Raw genomic sequence first — 16010 nt, 5'->3', positions numbered from 1 at the left:
GGCAGCTTTGTGCCCCCACTGAGCCTCAGTGCCCTGGAGAAGGAGCAGATGGGCTTTCTGCTGGCCCTGGGCTCTGCTGGGCTGGCTGCGGGCGCTGCCTGCTTTGCAGAAGGGTGAATGTGAGGGCCAGCCCCAAGGGGATTCTTGTCAGCGATAACTTGAGTCCTTTGAACCTTCCATCAGGAGGGACAGGAAGCCTTACCCTGCACTTCAATGAACGAAGCATTTCCAGAGACTAGCAGGAATTTTTCCTGGAGACAGAGTGCTGAGGAAAACACAAGAGAGGAATGAGGCCAAGCAGAGAGACATTTTGAGCAATTTTGAGGGAGAATTACCTACAACCTCTATGGCACAGACTAATTCACAGTGCTTGCTTGCTTCTTTCCTCATGTGGTACAAACAGCTATCTGAAAGATCTTTTCTGCCAGATTCTCACTGTAAGCTCTTTAGGGATTGCTTTATAGATCTTCCATTTTAAAACCAAATCAAAAAGCAAATACATATGATTAAAGATCAGGCTGGGAGGTATTAACATCCATCTTTTATTACATACAAAATAAGTTATCCATATGCTCTACCTCGTTTGTTTTTGGACTAGTACACCGAATGGAATCTGTAATAAATCATTCACTGCTTACCCACTCCCTCACTGTCTTCTGTTTCCATCCTGCTATGTAAATATCTCTGACGTTAGAAATGAGACTAATAAAAAAAGAGGATTAAATCTGCAATTTACATCTGCAACTTACAGTTCAATTATTTCACACAGTTATGGAAACAACCCTGATTGTCCACCTACATTTTTCTTACTGAACAAACTTGGGCATGCCAAGCACATGCTGATAGCTCACAAAATAATGTGTCTCCAGAGGCTTAGTTACTCAGAATTAGCCAGGCTGTGGCCAGCTGCCACAAGTAAAAACATTGTGCAAATCTGGTAAGAGGGAGGTAAGTTGTAACTTGCCCAAGCATGAGTTTCCTAAGCAAAGCTACAACTGGCTGAAAATTATGTTTAACAAAAAATATGTGTGAAGGAGGGAGAGGAGGGGATGCTGACTTTTGTTCAGACCATTAGGAGATATTTTTAGTTGTCTCACTGTCCAGCCTTATTTTATTATGATGAAAGGACTTGGGGGTCAAGAATAATCCTTCATGTGCATTAGCACATGTGGGCTCCATTTAGCACACAAACAAAAGCCTTCCAATTATCCAAGCAATAAAAGAACAGAAACACATTTCATGTCAACTATTGTTCTTCATGGGCCTGTAGTTGATGTGACCTCCCCCTCCAGACTGTGTGCTCAGTGTCTGTCAAAATGTATGTACCTGCAGGTTATCAGCATCTGCTGGAGTCACACGTGCCAGGTGTCTTGTGCCCTTCTGTGCAAAAGGATGAAGAGCACAGTGACAATGCACATTGCTTATTTTCTACCAGTGTGAAGTTAGCAAGAGCTGAGGCCTGACAAGCAGGTACAGATTATGGGACTGCAGCATCCCAGCCCAGACACCAGTGAGTGAGTTAACTTCAGGGCAGCTCTCCTTCAGTGTCTCAGTGCCCCTCAGAGCAGTCGAGGGATCTTTTGGGGGTGTGGGAGATGAGATCTCTGATTCTGGTGCTGGCAGGCAGCTTCAGCAAGAACACTGACACAGCAAGTGTTCAGATGAAGCTCTGGAACTCATTTGAGGATGTCACTGTTGAGGCTGGAGCTGCCCAGGTCCCTGGGGAGGAATGCTGCAGCCATTATTCAGTAATAATTTTCTACTCTCCACAGGCAGCAGCTTCTCAGTGATCTACCAGCAGACTTTGTACTGTTTAATATATATTTGTTTACAAAGGAGGAGAGAAAAAATCCTGGTGGATGTTGACACAACTGTGATACCATTGAGTTTATAGCTTTTCCTGAAGGAATGCCATTTTCCCTCCGAAGGTCTCTGTGTTAGGGGATTTGGCAAATTATGTCAGAAAGATCCTTTCAGAAGACTTTGGGCCTGTTCTGCTCCCTGCACTTGTACCTGGGCTGACAGGTGGCCTTAGTAGAGCCTCCTCAGGTGTGTTACAGGTGGCCTGGCTATGGGCAGGCTGGATAATAGTCCCCAAAGAAGACTTTGCAGCCAAAGTACCATATTGAGTAAGTGCTGTGGCTTCTCAACCCACCTGCCCTCTTGCTGCCATTGCTGTGGTGCTGGTGAGGGGGGTTTGAAGTTCTCTTAATGGGAGGAGGTTGTGATTGACTGCTGAGAGAAGTGGTTTGAGACCTAACCCAGGTATGTCAGGAGCCAGCCACAGCAGCCCAGCTCTGCTGGGGAGGCACAGCTGGCCTGCTCTTCTGGGGGGAAACTTTTGAGGCCCTGTCTTGGCTTCAGGAGGAGACAGCTCTGGGTTTGAGGCAATGCTGGTGCTATTCAGCAAGGTAACATTTGAGCCATTCACCTCAGTCACGCAGTCTCAGTAAGATGTGCTTGGATACTGAGCACTAATCAGAAATACAGGTCTCCCCTAGGCAGGGCAGGCTCACAAAAGGATAAGTCTGTCCCAGGGCACAAAGCTTGGGAGTCACCAGTCTGCTGGTGACACCAAACATCCTCCTTGGCAGTGCAAAGTGATGAAGATGCATCATTCTTCATCCATTATCTTGTTTTATGTAGAAATAAAGAAAATAAAAAAGAAATAAAATACAAAATTTAAAAAAAAAGAGGAGAAAGATTCCTAGCCCAAAACATAAGCTCACTGCTCCTTGTTTAAGAAAAGGCACCAGACTAGGTGCTTTGTACTGTCTCTCTCACAAGCACAAGCAGTAATCTGGAAAAGAGAAGGTTTGTGCCTTGATCGCATGTCACGGACATATTTTATGAAAAATCCTTTCATTAGGATCTCTTCTCCTGAGAAGCTGGGAAGCTTCAGCTTCTCCATGTTTTGCTGCTTTGGAATGTGATTTGGAGAATTATTTACCCAGCATGTGAAATTGTTTTTACTTGATGACCAATGACAGCTGCCTGTGTCGAGGCTGTGAGCAGTCACAAGATTTTATCATTCCTTTCTTCTTTTCTTTGCTAGCTTTCTGATTAAATCCTTTCTTCTGTTCCTTTAGTATAGTTTTAATATATAATTATCTTTTAATATAATATATATAATAAAATAATAAATCAGCCTTCTGAAACATGGAGTCAAGATTTTCATCTCTTCCCTTGTCCTGGGCCCCCTGCAAACACCACTACAGTCACATCCTTGCCTGAGCAGAAACCAGCCTCCCTGTGAGTGCCAGGGAGCTGGGCCCCTGCCATGTGCTCTCTAACAAGCACCATGGGAGCTGCAGCTCTGCAGCCTCTGGGACTGCTGTGCCTTGTACTGCCTTGGCTGCAGCACACCTCTGACAGTGCTGCAAACAAGCAGCAAAGTATGATTCACATCTTATTATCCGTGTAAGTGCTGGTACTTACTATCTCTCAGGTCCCCCATACTAAATAAATTCAAGAATCTGAAGGCAAAAATGTCATTCTGCCATACTTCTTCCAGGAACTATTGCTTCTTGCCTTTCAGGGGAGGTAAGGAGCCCACCAGGGCCCTGGGAGTTTTGAAGTAATGCCCATGGTGGGAGGTAAAGAGCCAACACAGTCCAGCATTTGCCATCTGTGCCCTCATGTCTGCTGCCTCTGAGGCCTGTCCTTTGCAATGCTGAGCACAATGAGACAAGAGGGCTCTACAGGGCTGGGATCCTTGTAGTGGGATGTCTTATGGGACAGTATCACCTCTGGCTTCTGTAGAACAGTGACAATTCTACCACAGAGAGAGGAAGGGGAAATGTGGAATTGCACTCACGCCAGGGAATTGTTGCCTAACAAAAGAAAATCCTAAACAAAACAAGCAACACAAGTGAGCAACTTTTGTCCTTTATTTGTATGGAGAAGGTTTTTCATGAAGAATGTGGTTAGAATTTATATATATATATATATATATTTTTCCCCTGAGAAGCTTAGCACTGAGTGTTAATAGGCAGATCAAAGAGCTACTTAGCCACAGGAGCCAGGGAAATTGAACCAGGGCAGCAAAATAAAAATCAATCCAACTTTTAGTGTGTTTAATGTGATTTGGTTCAGAACTGACTTCTGCATGAGTACTTAGCAAAGCTTAATATCATGAGAAGTTTGAGTTCCTTGAGCCAAACTCTGTGTCCCACTCTATTTGCTTTTTGTAACATGACAAGAATGTTTCATATCTACAGAGTGACTTCAGATCTTCCCTGCCTTACCCATTGGTCTTACCACCCTCTTTTGCCTTATTGTTTGCAAGATTATTCCAGAGGATCACATACTGTAAAGAAAGGAGTAATAGCCTGCTCACCAGCACATTTCTGGGTCCTTGACTTGTGAGTAATGCTGTCTTTCTCAAAGTATGCTAGTAAAAATTTTATCCTTGATTGTGCAAGAGACATTAAACCTATTCTAAGAAGGTTTGAATGCTACAAAAATAATATAAAATAAAGAGAGAGAAAAAAATAATAAAAGGAAGGGGAAGGATATTTCTTGAATCCCTCAGATCATAAACTCAGGTAGTAACTCAGCCTGACAAGGATAAAGAAGATAAAATCCAGATATCTCAAACAATTCCCTGATAGTCTGGACAGCAGCAGTTCTCCTGGGGCTGGAAGCCAATACTGGGTTTCACTGGTAGGAGGTAGAATCTCCCGTTTCTTCCTTGCTGCATCTGTGGGCAAAGCCCCACATTTCAAGATGCAGTCCCAGATTCAGTGAGCCATGCTGGAGCCATTGAATAGTGCAGGTAGTGAGCAAACATATCTTATCTGGAAGAAAATTTCCTCATTTGGAAGAAGCTCCTCTTTCTTTCTGTGAAACTAAAAGTTGGAAGAGGCGCTTCTTTTTTTTTTTTTTTTTTAATATGAGACTAAATTTAAAAAGCAGCAGCTGTCTGCAGCTTTTCTAAAGTGTAGAATATTAAAATGAACCTTAAAAAAACATGTATGCAACTAAGTATTTGGGAACAAAAAAGAAACATTATTAATGCAGTTCAATAGTTTAGCATGATAATCTCAAATCTGGGCTTCAGTCACCCTCTCTTTCCCAGGTTAAGATTAGATAAAAAATAGGTTAGCATTTATGTATTTATTTTGAAAATTAAGAGATGCAAAAGTAAATAAGTAAAATGTAAACTCAGCTACATGAATATCCAGGACAGGACTGTGGCTATATAATAAAGTGGGCAAAATATTTTGCTTATTCCAAAATCACTTTCCTCCTAGGGTGTTTGCTCCTTAGGCTAAGAACAAAAGAGATTCTAAGTCTTTGCAGCCTGGAGATCTACTTGTGTTCTTCTTCTTTGTAGCAACTTTTTCCATACTTGCAATAATTATCATCACTCCCCTCAATTATTTCTTCTTTACATTAAACAGACACTTATCTTTTGATCTTTCCTCCCTCTTCATGCCAGGACAGCTTTTATGCACAGGGGCAAACCGCTGTCTCTATTAACCATGTATTGCAGGCTCCAGGCATTCCAGGGGCTTTAACTTGAGGGGATAATGCTTGTCACAGATTTCACAGAGCAGCTTATTTTAGCTGCTCCTGTAAGACTCTGCATGGCATGAAATGTGCTTGATCTCATCTGATCTGTTTCTACAGAACAGATTAAAGGAAAAAAAAGCAAAGCAACGCAGGCAAGGGATATTAGAAAAAAAGTTGGAGATGTAGGCTCCCTTTGTATCATAAAATACCCTCTAAAACAGTTAATTACAGAGTCCTCATTAAGACAAGTCTTACAGGACAATGTTGCCACTGTAGCCTGTCTTCCAAGAATTAAGAAGCCTGGGACCCATCAACAGCAGCACGACTTCACACGTTATTTGACATCCAACATTTCCACTCCACCTTCCCAGGCAGGCACATAAAACTGGGTCTTACTGTAAAGAAATTCACCACACCAGACATGGGCCCCTGGCAAAGCAGCTTCCTCGCTGCCTCAAGGCTGATGCCTGGATAAGAGAGGAGAGGCCTGGCACACAAAAACCAGGGTGTGACTGAACAAGGGTGGGGGAGCCCGCACAGGAAAGTTTAATATTCCAGAGGCACGGAAGCCTCTGAAGTCTGGGGAGCCACATGAAAAGCAGGTGCCTGTCCAGGCACATCGGGGAGAGGATGAGAGGCTCAGCACCACAATGACGCATCATCTTGTGACTGGTGTGAAAGCTGCCAGGGGCAGGATGCTGCTGCCGAGCTGATTGCTCCCTCGAGACAAGCTGCAAAGTGCTGAGTGCCCAGAGCTGCAAAGGGAAAGCAAGTGAATCAGCAAGGGGCAAGTCAGTCCCCAAGGAATGGTGTGCTGCAGAATTATAACAGCATGAAGGTGATGCACTGAGATGAAAGAGAGAGAGGTTCCTTTGTTTATAAACATGCCAGAGACAACCAGGTTACTGTGGAAAGTAATTTTATTTCAGAATTCCACACACTCTGTCACAGATCATGCACTTGGACTTTCCCCTTTGCAAATCCACAGCCTCCAGGCCTGGGAGAGATGAGGCATCATCTCTTCACTTCTCACTGCTGTGCCCACATGCTCAGAATGAGGGCCCTGATGGCATCTTGCCAGGGGGCAGAAAGCAGCCTCTTGTTTCCATAATTGCTTTTAAACACGAGAAAAGAAATCCATCTGACTTGAAAGATTAGCAGTGGAGCTCAGCAGCAGTGAAACCCACAGCTGAGCAAGTTGGTCCTCACCCTGTGGTTACAGGGAATAAGACGACAATCTCATGGGAAGCTTGTGTGAGCTAAGCTAGAGCAGAACACAGGGAGACATTCTTGGAGCTGAGGCAGCCACCAGCCCAATGCATGTCCTGGGCCTCGTACAATCAATCTGTCTGAGCCGCTCTGCCAGGAAGGTGGCCTGGAGCTGCCCTTTTCACATTCAACTTTAGGTTCTCCTGCTCTGTGCTACAGATTTGACTAGGAAGTAGCCCACCTGCAGGTAAGCCAGCCCCCCAGGCTGTACATCAACATACGTACTGCATTTAATACTGAAAGGTGCCAGTTTGAAAGACTCTGCAACATTCTGTTTGACCCAAAGGCTGGGTGCACCATTCGTGGTTGTTTCCTGCATACTTTCCCTACACCATCTTCCCTGCTTCTATTGCCTCTTATACCTGACCCTGCTCTTAAAATATTCTTAGTTGCAGTGTCCCTGTGACCCATCACATCTTTGGCCTTTGTCAAGACTGCCACTGCCAGGGCAGCTATTGCCTGCTGTGGTGGCTGCCTGTAGGAAGTGATCATTTGCCTCCTGAGAACAGGCTCGTGGCTAGCTCAGAGGAGGGCAAAGGTGAAGGGAAGAAATGATGGAGATGGTTGATGCAAGTGAAGTGGAGCAGAGTCTACAAAAAAGGCAAAAAGGCAGCTTCAGTCTCCATTTGATACACAAATTGAGCTCAATAGCAGCAAAAAATGGCCATAAAATATTAATTCATTAGGTTGCCAGGAAGAAGTAAAAGCATTCACGTAAAAAATTATATATACTGATATGCATGTGACAACTGTTCTCAAGTCATATCTCACCTTTTCTTTTTTGTATCTAGAGTTTCAATCATTTCTAACCACACTGCTGTTAAAATGTGAAGACCACAGTACTGGAGTCAGCACCAAGTGAGGGGTGACATCACACTGAAGAAATGAGCTTTGGGGGAACTCCTGACAACCCAGGTATTTTAATATTTTTGTTGACCTTCAAGTAATTAAAAACAAGGGGAATTCCCCCCAATAGCCTATAGGCTCCAAGTCTCATCTGTCTGCTTTTAGGGTAGGAAGGCTGACATCAGAAAGGCAGTGGAGGGCAAGGGAAGGAAGAGGGGGAAAAATCTGGGAACTAGAGTGAAGAGCAATCAACAGTTGAACAACACTGACTGCTGCAAAACTTACAAAACACAAAGTCATACAAATGGGATTCCTGTTAACCTTTGATAGATTATAGACTTTATATACACACACAGACTCCAAAGTACACATCTGGCAGTCTAGAAAATACCAGTACCCTAAGGATTAAATAATTTAAAATGCAATGCTGCGTTATCACTGTATACAGAATGCTGTCTGACACACTGGCTAAAATGGACGGATTGTCCGAGAAATTGCTCCCTCCCTCACCTCACCAGCACTGCCTCTAAAAAAAGCCCAGGGTGAAAGACTTCCCTCCATGGTTCCGCTCCTGAAATTCACCTTGAAACTTCTCTGTCAAAGATGGGGGAAGTCCTGAGAGGAAGGGAGAAGAAAAGGAAAAAAGGATTCCTGCTCCCTCCAAACTCTGCTGCTAGAGTACTCCTCTCCACTGGCTAAGGAGGCTGGACAGCAAGGGTGAAAAAAGCTCCTAAAGCAGGGAAAAGGCAAACATGTTTCTGAAACAATAGTTATGCTGGTCTTTTGAGATACACACAGGGCTCCACACTTGGGGGGACACCTTCTCTCCCACTTTTTGAAGACAGCAGATGGCTTAATGCAGAGTATAAAGAGTCTACAGCCTGAGAGCAGCCACAGACAGGAGTGAACAGAACTGCACTGCCAACAGGTCCAAAGAGATGGAATGGGAAGGTGTGCCCTCACCAGCTTTCTAAGAGTATTTGTAAAATGGGAGCACTGGAAAGTCAGCACACGGGAATGAGGAAGGGGATGGACAGCCTCAGTTCTGGGGAGGAGACTAAAGCACACAGAGCAGATGGCAGAGCTAATATATCCCTGAATGCCAGCTTTGTATATGTACCCTAATACCACTGTATGGGACAGAACCTTGCTGCTGTCACCAGTTCAGTTCTATCACCTTCACAGCCTTTAGAGCTGGTGAGAATCTGGCTTGTGTGTGCTTATTCCAAAGCCCTTTGAGGCATGCAGTCTTATTTCCACCTCCAGTAAACCGAAACAGCCATAAGCTCTTGGGGGAAGGATGAAAAAAAAATCCCCATTCCCATGTGTGCCTCCCTCCCCTCTAATCACCCTCTCTTCCTCTAGGCCAGAGACAACTGAAGAGCTGCCTTATTCTCCACTCCCAAGGCCATTCCCAGCAGATCTGGCTAGGCAGGAACAGCAAGCTCTGCTCCTCCAGGCTCATCACACAGCCAGACCACAAAGGCTCCTTCCTCCCCTGTGACAGCCTCAACAAGAATTGTCTGTACAGGACGTTGTGTTGCAGCAGACTGGACAAATTTTGGCCCTTAATCCTGAACCCCGCTTCCAAAGGATGAGAAGGCTCTATGGGAGCAGGAGCTGCGGGAATTCTTCAATTTCAAGCTCTACAGCCCTAAATATTGCCAGTGTAATCATTATCCACTCAGAAATACAAAAAGAACCCTATCCAAAATATCTCACTCAGTCTGCCCTGCATGACTGGGCCAAAAGGACATAAAAGAAAGGAAAGTGAGACAGTGTAGGACAGCAGAGAAAAAGAAACATAGGGCAAAATCAGGCTGGAGGAAATTAAACAACCTCAGTGCAAGTCTGCTAAAATCATAACTGGATTTACCAGCCCAGTTCCACCTTCTTCAGACCAAAAAGGGTTTGCTGCAGTAGGTATACTACAGAATAAAGAAGTGCATAGTTTGGTTTATTTTTTTGGTAGACACTAAAAACTCAGCAGAATTTATGTGAAGATCTCAGAGCTGCAGTTTTAGCCTCTCCTCCCTAGCCAATGGGTGCCTGTTGGGGCAGAGATGGTGGAAATGGACCAGTAGCACCAAGAAATTCAGTGGGAGCACCAACTCCAAAGCAGGAATTACTAATGAACCAAAAGGGGGGAGTGGTGAAGAGAGAGAGAGAGAGAGGGAGACAGGGAGAAGTGGAGGAGACATAATTCGCAGTAATCAAAGTCTGCATTGGCTAAACCCTATCAACACTTCCCTAGGTAAGGCCCCATTACGTCTGCAGCAAGACCTCTGGCTCCGACAGAGAGCTGTAGAGGGTGTAGCCCAACTCATCCACTTCTTCAGGGGTGAGCTCTGAGAACAAGTTCACCTTGGGGTTCAGGGCACTAGGGAGGACACCAGCCTCCAAGTGGCGGATCAGCCCCTTCAGGGCCTGCAAGAAGCGGTCAGCCAGCATGTCCTGGGACCAGTCGGACTCCTCCTGGGAGAGGTGCAGGATGACGTTGGTGAGCTGGCTGGCAGTGAGGTGTCCCAGAGCCGGGTTTAACTTGCACACTGCTTTGAAGATCTTGAGGCACAAGCAGCGGCAGCCAGAATCCCCCTGGTCCAGGGCGCGGAGGCGAGCCGTTTCCGCTGGCCGCAGGCTCAGGCGCCACAAGTTGTCATTCTGGGCCAGTCGGTGAGGTTTGGCAACGAGGACGATGTCCCCCAGTGTCAGGGATGGCAGAAAGTCAATAAAAAGATGCCGATCTGCATCATACTGCACTTCCAGAGTCAAATCTGCTGGGGGAGCCGCTGGACGGATCACATAGTCCAAGAGACTCCCGATTGCTGGCCAGTTGATGGACCCAGCTACAACTTTTTCAAAGGTGTCTGCTACAGTTTTGGGGGAAAGGTAACCTCCCACCACACAGCGGTCCCAGTAGCTGCTCCCGCGAGGAAAGTACTCTGGGTTTTCTCGACGCACCAAGTAGAAGCCAGGAATGTTCATGATAGTGTCCTCCCCGGGGATACACGACCACAGGTTCTGCTCCAGCATGAGAGGCACAATGAGCTGGATGTGGTCAGCTGTCACTACCTTTCACAAGAGAGAAAAGTCAGTAAGAATAAGCTTTCTCTCTCCACATTCATTTTATTCACCACCTTTAGATAGCCTTCTCTCCAAAGGAACCTGGAATAAGGATTCAGCTGTCTCGCTCTCCTCTCTGCATGGGATTCCCAGCCTCCCTTTGTTAAAAGGCATTCTGAAGGCCTATTTCCAGCCATCAGTGGGATAATTCCAAGGTATAGCTGAAGCTAGTGCTCACGTGGTATGTGCTATTTAGAGACCTGACATGGACTGCATATAGATGAATCATTCTGCCACATATTGCTTTAAGTCTGCTCCTCAGTTGTGAGGTGAAGCTGGCCTAGGGCACAGCAACACCACACGATAATTTAAACAGGAGACAGAGTATTAAGTTTCTTGACAAGCTTCCGTTGCCATGGCTTAGTAATCCAATGCTACAGCTAGGTACACTGCCCTCACCTGGTCTGCCACATTGTTTGGAAAAAGGTCGTTAAAGATCCCTTTTCATCAATGTGATTAAGACCCCATGTCTAAGTTTCACTGGACATTCCATGCTCCATTCTAGAGCTCTGACTCAAACAAAGAAGTGTGCCTCTGAATCACTCACTATAGCCATGGGCATCTTGCCATCAGGGAGATATTGTAGCAGTGACTGCTGTCCAATCCAGGTCTGTCATGCATTAAAAAAAAAAAAAAAAAAAAAGGGTAGGAAATACCTACATGAATACATGGGAGTTCTAAGGGAATGTATTTGGATGGTTACAGACGGATGGAGAGAAAACAGACACGTACCGGAGAAACAGCAAGAAAAACACAACTAAAAGAAGAGACAGAGGGGAAACAAAGAAGGACAAAACAAAAAAGCAAAGGCTTTGCAGACAATGACAGAGCAGCCTGGTCATGCCTGTTCAAACAGCACTGTGGAAATCAACGCCTGGCTCCACAGTGGGAAAGGCAGCACCAGGTGCTTATTACTGAGGAATGCTGTGCTGAGGCAGCAGCGCCACCAGGGAAGCCTTAAACGCCCCTGCGTGGTCAGCCTCCTGACCAAGGAGCCCAGGAGTTACCTGCAGGTCATCGTAGAGGCTGCCGCTGAGGTACATGTCCCGCAGGGGCATGTCGGGCAGCTTGGCGCGCAGGAAGCTGCGCAGCTCCGCGCAGATATCCACGGCCGCCTGCTTGGCCCGAGCCTGCTCGTCTGCCGGGATCGCCACCCGCCGCCGGTAGTAGGCCAGCAGCTTCTCCTGCAGGGACAGCCGAAGGCGGGACTTCTTCAGCTCCACCTGACTCCTCTTGGCAGATGGCTTGGGCTTTGTGGGTCGAAAGAAGTCTGCAAGACAGAAGGAGAACTGCTGAGGTTGCAGCTGATTTTGCTGCGAAGCGTTGTGCAGAACAGAATCTGCAGCGCGGAACTGCGGCCTCCCAGGTCTCAAAAAGCCTTTGGCAGACATTTTGCAGACTTTACGCAGCTACCACTCCAAAGGGGCGTGCTGAGGAACTTCAAAACATACTAGTAAGAGCATCAAAACGGATGAAAACAAGTTACTAGATTTGAAATTTAGCCAGACTAATATTGTGTACAAGGATGTAATTTTAATGGCTACGTGGGCAATATCTCAGCTCAATTTCATCAAAATTTCAGTGCTGTTACCAGTTCAAAAGCTTTCAGCGTGATGCCAGATCAGTGAATAAAACACTTTTGAACAACCACCATGATCTCTTTGAGTTTTTACCATTGAAACAGATTATTACAAATTACCAGGAAACCCAGTCCTGACTAGCATATGAGATCAGAGAAAACTGTGCCACCTGGAAATGAAATAATTGTTGGGAGTCTGATCAGCAAGTATTAGGATGATGAGCTGACAGATCCTGGGGCCATCCCAGCTCAGACCATCAGAGCTCCAGTGATATCCCCCTGAAACCCTCGCTGCAAAAAGACCAGAGAGCCCACTCAGAGGCACAATGCAACAACACAAGGTTTACATTGTATCTGCATTACTGAACAATGCCTGACCTGCACAGATTCTCTGAGTCCCTTCTTTTCTGACTGGTTTCCCAAAGAAATATTTATCAATGCTTCCCATCCATTTCAGATTTCTCTTAACATGGACAAAGAGTTCCAGAAATTAACAACGAGAATTAAAGAGATTAAGGAGGAATTACAGATCTAAGAGAACTTTGGAAAGGCTGTGATACCTAAGGGCTGCAGGAGAAATCCCCAAGTCAGTGGCCCCATTAAAGCAATTGGCTGTTGCCAGTTTGTCTTTGATGATTTGTTTGATGATTTGGCCACATAGCACACAAGGAATGGTTGACCAAGCTGTACACAAAGCCATCTATCCCAGCCTCAGCAGCTGCTGTCTCTTGTCCCACTGGGTTCTTCTGGACAGATTTGAGCTTTTTCATGTAAAGGAAATAATAAACTAAACCATAGGGAAGTGGATTTCATTGCCTATTTATGAAAAAAATTATCTTACCATACTGAGTTTTAATTTACTTCTAATTCAAAATTTTAAGACACCATCATCAATGCTTTTATTACTCAGCCCATATGCTTGGGGACTCCAATCAAATTGTCTAGACCCAATTTAAAACAGCTGTCTAGTTTTTAATGTTTCCTCAGCAGAAAAACTATTGCCATCCCAAAGACAACTTCCTTTAAAATAATTTGGAAATCAAATTAATAGCAGCTTGATTCTGATTTTTAGTTTAAATCTCCAAGTATAAATCTCCTGAAATGAGTGACTGGGGATAGAAAGTAAAACCACTGAGACCAAAGAACCAACCGCACGTAACAAAACATGGCTGGATTCTAAATTACTGATTATCCCACCCAGAAAGAAAACCACTTCCTATAGACAACTGTCTATAGGGTACTTCCTATAGACAACTGAAGAGAAACACAATGATAAGCAGCACTAAACAGGGAAACATCGATCCAGAGATTACTTGGAAAATGGTAGCAATGATACAGGAAATACTGTTATAAACTGCTAGTACATTCACAGCTCAAATACTCCCCCCTTAAAAAGATGCAAGCAAACTGGAATGACTCAAAGAAAGGCAGCCAAGTGCTTGAAACGCATGGAATAGCTTTCTATCAGGAAAGATTAGATATTCAGATTGAAAGAGCAAAAATTAGGGAGAATAAAGCTTAACGCCATGAAGTCATGAGAGGAATGAAGAATGCAAATAGATGACCATTACTGACTAGTTCCCAATGCCAGTTCTCATTCTTGAAGTTACTAGTGCACCTGCTTAAAACAAAAACATAAAAATCCTGGGCCAGACAGAGTATTTCCTTCCTCTGCATTCCATTAAACAAATGCAGGGTTTATAGGCCTGGATGTCTGTGCGATGCAGGAGCATGACCATGCCTCTTACCAGTGTCTGCAGCTGACGGATCGGTGGGAAGGGTCTGCAGGGAGCGGCTGAGGCTGCTCTTCATGTCCTGGGTCAGCAGGCGTGAGGAGGAGCCCAGCCAGTTTGGCTCTTCCCAGCTTCTCTTTCCTGACTGGCTCAAGCGAGTGGGGCTGCTGGGAGCACTGATTGCCCGGTCGTACATCTAAACCGGGAAGAGTTTGAGTCACCGAGGGGCCAACGCTGGCATTGTACCCAGGCCACTGCCAGCATCCCGGTGCCAGCCATGGCACTCCCTCACTCCCTCCCTCCCTCTCTCCCTCTCTCCCTCACCCTCTTGACGGCGAGCGTGGCGATGCCCAGCATGGCGGCGCCGCCCACGCCCAGCACCAGCCGCGCGTTGGCCAGCACGAAGTCGATGGCGGTGCCGATGCCGTTGTCATCCTTCTTCCCTTTGCGCTGCCCAGCGCCTGCCATCTCACCTGCGAGGGACAGGAGTTACACAGTGGGACAAAATGATGGTTCACCCCCTCCTCCCACCCACTGCTGCCCCGGGTTTTACCACAGGAAGGGACCACCCAGCCCTGCACCCTCTCTAATTATGTTCCCTCAAATTGCTGCTTGTTCCCAGCAGTGCCAGGACAGTACTGGCCAAGCAACGTCCAGTGCCTCAGGGAACACATCCGAATTTGAGGTGAGGTTTCTAATAATTGAATACGTTTAATGAAAGACAGCAAAATTTACTTCCACAGTATTTTGCAATAAAATCGTGCATATTAAGCAAAACCCTCTAACTATTCTGTATTTTTCTTATTATTTGTGCTTCCCAACCAAAGCACATCCAACTTATTTTGTAATTTCTAATGTAACAAGTGTGATTTTTCCTACAGACAAGGCAATACAGGGTTGGCCAACTGTGGCATAAAGTGGAATCTTCCCCAAGAATTGACAGGCAGTCTCAGAGCTTCCATTCACAGATTAATTTCTGAACAGTGTCCATTCCCAGATACTTCAAAGACACCCAAGAATCAGCAGCAGAGACCGCAACACATCATAAAAGGAACAGCTCCCTTGCCTTCATTTGATGTTTATTCCTGCCCTCGAGGCTGGTGGGTTCAACTTTCAGACAAATCATGTCAAACACTGACATGAGTATTTTTTTATATGTGTACTTCTGTGTCCTCAAATTTCCATTTAACCTGACCTTGAGATTTGAAGAGTCTCTCAGGTCAACATGGCCTCAAGCTGTGCCAGCAAAGGCTCAGGCTGGACATGAGGAGGAATTTCCTCACAGAATGGGTGATTAGACATTGGAATGGGCTGCCCAGCAAGGTGATGGAGTCACCATCCCTGGGGGTGTTTAACTTGGATGTGACAGGCAGTGCCATGTTCTAGTTACAAGGTGGATATCAGTCAAAGATAGGAGTCAATGATCTCAGAGGCCTTTTCCAACCTCAATGATTCTGTGATCCTGTAAAACACACTTTGCCATCACTGTAGCCATAGGGTGATCTGCAGTGAACCTACATGAAAACACCAGGAAACTCCTGCAGTGTGACTTTAGGGCTGTTTTCTGAGTCCGTGTCCAAGGCTCTGAGCCTGCCTGCCTGACTGGGATGGTTTAAAGCTGCTCTTTGTTTTTTCTAAAGCGAAGCCAGAGGGAATGTTCCTGCCTGGATGAACCAAGAATACATTCACTTGTCATCCCCAAACAGAACAAACCCCGCACTTTTGGGAAGCTCACTGTAACAGTAGCATGAAAAACTCGGTTATATCATTACCAATGACCTACCTGTGACCTAATGCATTTGTGAAGAGAACAGGAGAGCCCTCCCGGTGTGGCTGTGGAAGCACCTTCAGGACTTCTTCAAGAAAGTGGTGGGTAGTGAGCGTTCATCATCTCTTCTGGCTGGCGAGGGGATTTTGGAAAGAAGAGGGAGGTAGGTGGGACC

At 45.7% G+C, this 16010-nt stretch overlaps 1 protein-coding gene across 1 annotated transcript; it reads right to left on the bottom strand.

The window, feature by feature from the left end:
* Nucleotides 1–6419: 6419 nt before the first annotated feature.
* Nucleotides 6420–16010, bottom strand: MIEF1 (mitochondrial elongation factor 1). Its single transcript, XM_005421854.3, has 5 exons — nt 15851–16010; nt 14392–14540; nt 14083–14263; nt 11763–12025; nt 6420–10704 (listed from the first exon to the last, which is right to left on the bottom strand). The coding sequence occupies exons 2-5, from the start codon at nt 14533–14535 to the stop codon at nt 9898–9900; spliced, it is 1395 nt and encodes a 464-aa protein (XP_005421911.1). The 5' UTR covers nt 14536–14540; nt 15851–16010; the 3' UTR covers nt 6420–9897.

Source organism: Geospiza fortis, unplaced genomic scaffold (genome assembly GCF_000277835.1).
Source record: "Geospiza fortis unplaced genomic scaffold, GeoFor_1.0 scaffold173, whole genome shotgun sequence".
In the NCBI taxonomy this organism is placed as follows: domain Eukaryota; kingdom Metazoa; phylum Chordata; class Aves; order Passeriformes; family Thraupidae; genus Geospiza; species Geospiza fortis.
Note: the sequence above shows the minus strand (reverse complement) of the source record. Positions and strands in the feature narration are given on the sequence as shown.

Excerpts from the sequence above, each read along its gene's own strand:
- MIEF1 (XM_005421854.3), bottom strand. The coding sequence starts at position 14,535 with ATGGCAGGCGCTGGGCAGCGCAAAGGGAAGAAGGATGACAACGGCATC. Across the intron at positions 14,264-14,391 it reads CCACGCTCGCCGTCAAGAGG|ATGTACGACCGGGCAATCAG; the intron begins GTGAGGGAGAGA and ends TTCCCGGTTTAG. Across the intron at positions 12,026-14,082 it reads TCCGTCAGCTGCAGACACTG|ACTTCTTTCGACCCACAAAG; the intron begins GTAAGAGGCATG and ends TCTGTCTTGCAG.